Genomic DNA, 4,179 nt, shown 5'->3' on the forward strand with positions numbered 1-4,179 from the left:
AGCTTTTTTTTTAACTGAACACAAGTGCAAAACTGGTACATTTCTGTAAAGATACAATTTTTTTATTAATTTTTAAAATTTTATTTTATTTTTCCTCCCCGGCCATAACTCATACGAACGTTTTTTTTTTTTTTAGTAATCATATTACACATCCCGCTCAGTATAGATGCAAAGTGCAACAAAGAAACTAAATGTCTTACTAAATTTTTTTTTAAAAATTAGAAAAAAAAAAAAAAAGAAAAGAAAAAGGAGGTGTAAAGAGCCTGAAAGCATGCCGGCTCTGTCTGTGTATCGCACAAGTAGATAAAACGAGTCACAATAATTTTTTTTTTTTGTTCTTGGGTAAATTTTTTAAAATTTTCTTTTTATTTTTTTTATTTTGACGTTAATATATAAATGAATCAAGCTAGTAAAATGCTACCTCTTGTCACCTACACTTTCAGCTGAAAGATCGAACTGGAAAAAATCAGATCAGAAAAGGAAAAAAATTAACAGAAAAAAGAAAAAAAAAGCAATAAAGAAAAAAAAAAAATCAAAAATCAAAAGAAGCAAGCGACCATCAATACAATTGTTTTACACCAAAAATCCTCTCAGGACAGAATTATTTACAAATTGTTCATGCTTTATGTATGTACGGGATTCTTTTTCTTTTTTTCGTAAAGCTATCGTTACACAAATACAACAAGGAGATTTTTTTCTCGTATTGTTATTATTATTATTATTATTATTATTATTATTAGTTTTTTTTCTCAGTAATACCGTTTTTCTGCAGGCAACAGTCACACAAAAAAGAGTCTGAGGAACTTCTATGGAGTTGGACACAAAAAAAAAAAGAAAAGGGCGGCCATTTAGGAATCACTCCCTATCGCAGAAACATCCAATCAGAATTCTCCCATAGAAGAAGAAAGCAAAAAATAGTCAGTGAGGGAGGAGTGAGGTGATGTATAGGAGGTGTAACGTCTGATGGTCACGTGACTGACGAGGACCGACCTTTGACACGTTTTGACACTGTGGGTGGAGCGTGTGTGTGTGTGTGTGTTTGTGTGAAGAACGGGAGGTGGGGCTAGTCGATCATGGAGATGAAGGGTGTGTTTTTGTGAAGGTTGGGGTTCTGGCTGTGTCGGTTCCGACTGCGGACGGACGAGAACATCATGTTGCAGCCGGGAACTTTGCACTTGTGCATCTCACGCAGGTGAACCGTTTTATAGTGCACACGCAGCGTCCCTTTGTTGCTGTACATTTTGTGGCAGATCGTGCACAGGATGCCGCCGTTAGCAACCGCGGATGGCGAGGAGGCGTGGTCTGAGTTCGACAGATCTGCCCCTTCACCTAACCCAGGCCCCACTTCCTCTCCCTCGCTAACGTCCAGCTCGTCCAGGAGCACGCCTTCGTCGCTGGCCTCGTCCGAATCGCGTGACGACTGGACGCTGCCGCTCGAGTGCACGCTTGACGCAGTGCTCAGGTCCAGCGCCACGTAATCGCCATTGCCCCGGTAACCGTTGCCTATAGGGGACATGGCGTCCTCGTGTCTGTGTCCGGAGTAGATTTTAGCCGCCAACTCGGCACGCATGTCCCGGGGCAGTGGCATGAGCTGGGGGTCGAGGACGAAGTCGTCTAGTTCTTTGGTCAGAAGTTTGCGGTGGAGGTTGATGTTGGAGCTGTGCCTGCCGAGGAGACGCCAGAAAAACAAACAAACAAACAACTATAAATGTTTGAAAAAAAAAATTCATCTGCTTTACACTTTTGTCTGTTAAGATGCAGCAGCGCCAACAAATCACATTTAGCAAAAACTAAAATCTTTAGCAGGTAATAAATATATTAAAAGAAAAGGGTGAGAGAAGGTAAAAAAAAAAGTCATCCTGAATGCTAATGCTATGCTAATACCCTTATAATGTATTAACCAAAGCCTATCTTTGGTTAACTCTTTCCGTTTTCAGCAAACACTGACGCTAATGCTAACATCATCCTTCCCTCAATTTCATTTTCTAGCTTTAACTGATTAACCGCTAAGCATACACCCATTTCACAGGACATTATTGCTAACGCTAATAGTGTGCTAACGCCGACCTAGCTGCACAAGTTTCAGAGTATCACGTTTCCTTACGCTGTGAGAGGAAGCTAAGTCAGGCTAAAGCGTTTAAGCGTATCGTTGAGTGCAGTGGCGCTAGCTCAGAGAGCAACCCGCTAACGTGTTTAGCCGCTGTCAGCGCGCCTGCTCAAATCCGATTGACTCTTGACTCGATTAAATACTCCAGCACATTGAATGGGAGTTTATCAATTGATTTGAGGCGCAGTAATGCGATAATCGAGAGGAACCGGATAGCGTATTAGCGCCGACTCGGACAGCATTAGCGCATCGACTTCAGCGCCTAGAGGTGGCCTAATCCAGACGCAGCGTTTCAGGTTAGCGCTCGCTTTAATAAAAATGGCCTTTTTCCTCCCCCCTCATGCCCCCAAACTCTTCCCTACAATCCCTGAGGATCACATGACACGCAGCGCCATCGAGTCAAATCGAGTCAGGAGCTCAGGAGCGATGTCTGATCACACGCTGCAGTGTCACAAATCCACTTAGAGACAAAAAACAGCAGATAGAACAACGCCAATCAATGTCACTGCGAGACAGAGAGAGAACAAAGAAAACGTGTAACAAGACAGAGAGAGAGAGAGAAAGAGAGACAGAAATAAATAAATAAAACGAGAGACAAAAGAAAAAAAGGAACATTTACAGAGAATTAATTAAGATAAGAGACAGACAGACAGACAGACAGACAGACAGACTTAAAAGCAGACAGACATGCAGACAGAGACAAAAAAGAGACAGACAGAGAGAGATAAAGAAATAGACAGACAGACAGACAGACAGACAGACAGACAGACAGACAGACAGACAGACAGACAGACAGACAGACGGAAAGAAACAGACAGACTTAAAGGCAGATAGACATGCAAACAGAGAGATAAAAAATAGACAGACAAGCAGACAGAGATTTAAAGACAGAGAGGGAGAAAAAATAGAGAAAAAGATAGACAGACAGAAAGACAAAGAAACATAGAGACAGACAGACAGACAGACAGACAGACAGACAGACAGACAGACAGGTTACAGTAAAATGGAGGAGTCATTAGCGTGTGCATTGCCGTGCAGTCCGTGTATAAAAAAACTCTCAAACTGAAAGTAACTGAAGAAGGAAAAATAAAAACTCAATCTGTACAGGGTTTGAGGGTCGAGACGGATGGGGTTCCATGCATTAGGGTTCTGAGATGGTGGCGCTGGTGAAGGCGTGACTGAGAGATGGAGGTTGCGCAGTGTGGAGGAGGAGCTTACCAGCAGTGCCGTGGTTGATGCGGTCAAAAAGGGTCCCTTTAATTATTTACCTCCCTATCCGACACTCTCCTGCAAGAAGCAGAAATACATTCAACACAGGGACCCTTCCTGTCGGGACAGAGGGCCAGCGAGGGCCAACCAGGGGCCAACGAGGGCCCGCCGGCCACCAAAGCATCATCAGCATTCAGCACAGCCTCCACTCTCTCTCTCTGTGTGTGTGTGTGTGTGTGTGTGTGTGTGTGTGTGTGTGTGTGTGTGTGTGTGTGTGTGTGTGTGTGTGGAGAGAGTAAGCCTTAGTAGTGTGTATCTGAATACAAATAAAAATCCTAGAGGGTAAAAAATATATATTTTATTTTTTTTATGTTAAATTGTATTAATAATGTATATATTTAATATTATTCATTTATGTCATTAATTTATCCATAAATGTAAAAAAAAAAAAATCTAAATTTCCGATTATTTTCATCGGTTTCAGACCCGATGATGCTGTCGATGTTGCTGTAGTGGGTGGGGCCCCTCATTAGCATATATTTGATTTGCATATTAGCATAACCACACCCACACTGCTCATAAGCTCTCCTGCAGTGACTAATTAGCATCTGATCACACACACACACATACACACACACACACACACACACACACACACAGATTACACATTAACACAAAACATTCACATTGTTATTTCATCACTGTGGTGTGTGTGTGTGTGTGTGTGTGTGTGTGTGTGTGTGTGTGTGTGTGTGTGTGTGTGTGTGTGTGTGTGTGTGTGTGTGTGTGTGCGTGCATCTGCCAAGTTGCCTTTTCCTCCATCATTGTTAGCCTTTCTCTGCCTCATATCCACTACAACTCTG

General features: G+C 42.3%; 1 protein-coding gene across 6 annotated transcripts in view; it reads right to left on the bottom strand.

The window, feature by feature from the left end:
• Positions 1-642: 642 nt before the first annotated feature.
• bnc2 (basonuclin zinc finger protein 2) overlaps positions 643-4,179 on the bottom strand; it is a 90,958-nt gene continuing 87,421 nt past the window's right edge. For 4 of the 6 annotated variants that reach the window (XM_083538912.1, XM_083538909.1, XM_083538910.1 and 1 more), the window contains one exon: positions 643-1,664. In XM_083538912.1, coding sequence (XP_083395038.1) covers positions 1,064-1,664 — 601 coding nt within the window. In that variant the 3' untranslated portion in view covers positions 643-1,063. Of the gene's footprint in view, positions 1,665-3,325; positions 3,395-4,179 lie in introns of all 6 variants that reach the window. The other 2 variants (XM_083538914.1, XM_083538913.1) reach the window with 1 other exon arrangement.

Source organism: Silurus aristotelis, assembly GCF_946808225.1.
Source record: "Silurus aristotelis genome assembly, chromosome: 4".
NCBI classification, from domain to species: domain Eukaryota; kingdom Metazoa; phylum Chordata; class Actinopteri; order Siluriformes; family Siluridae; genus Silurus; species Silurus aristotelis.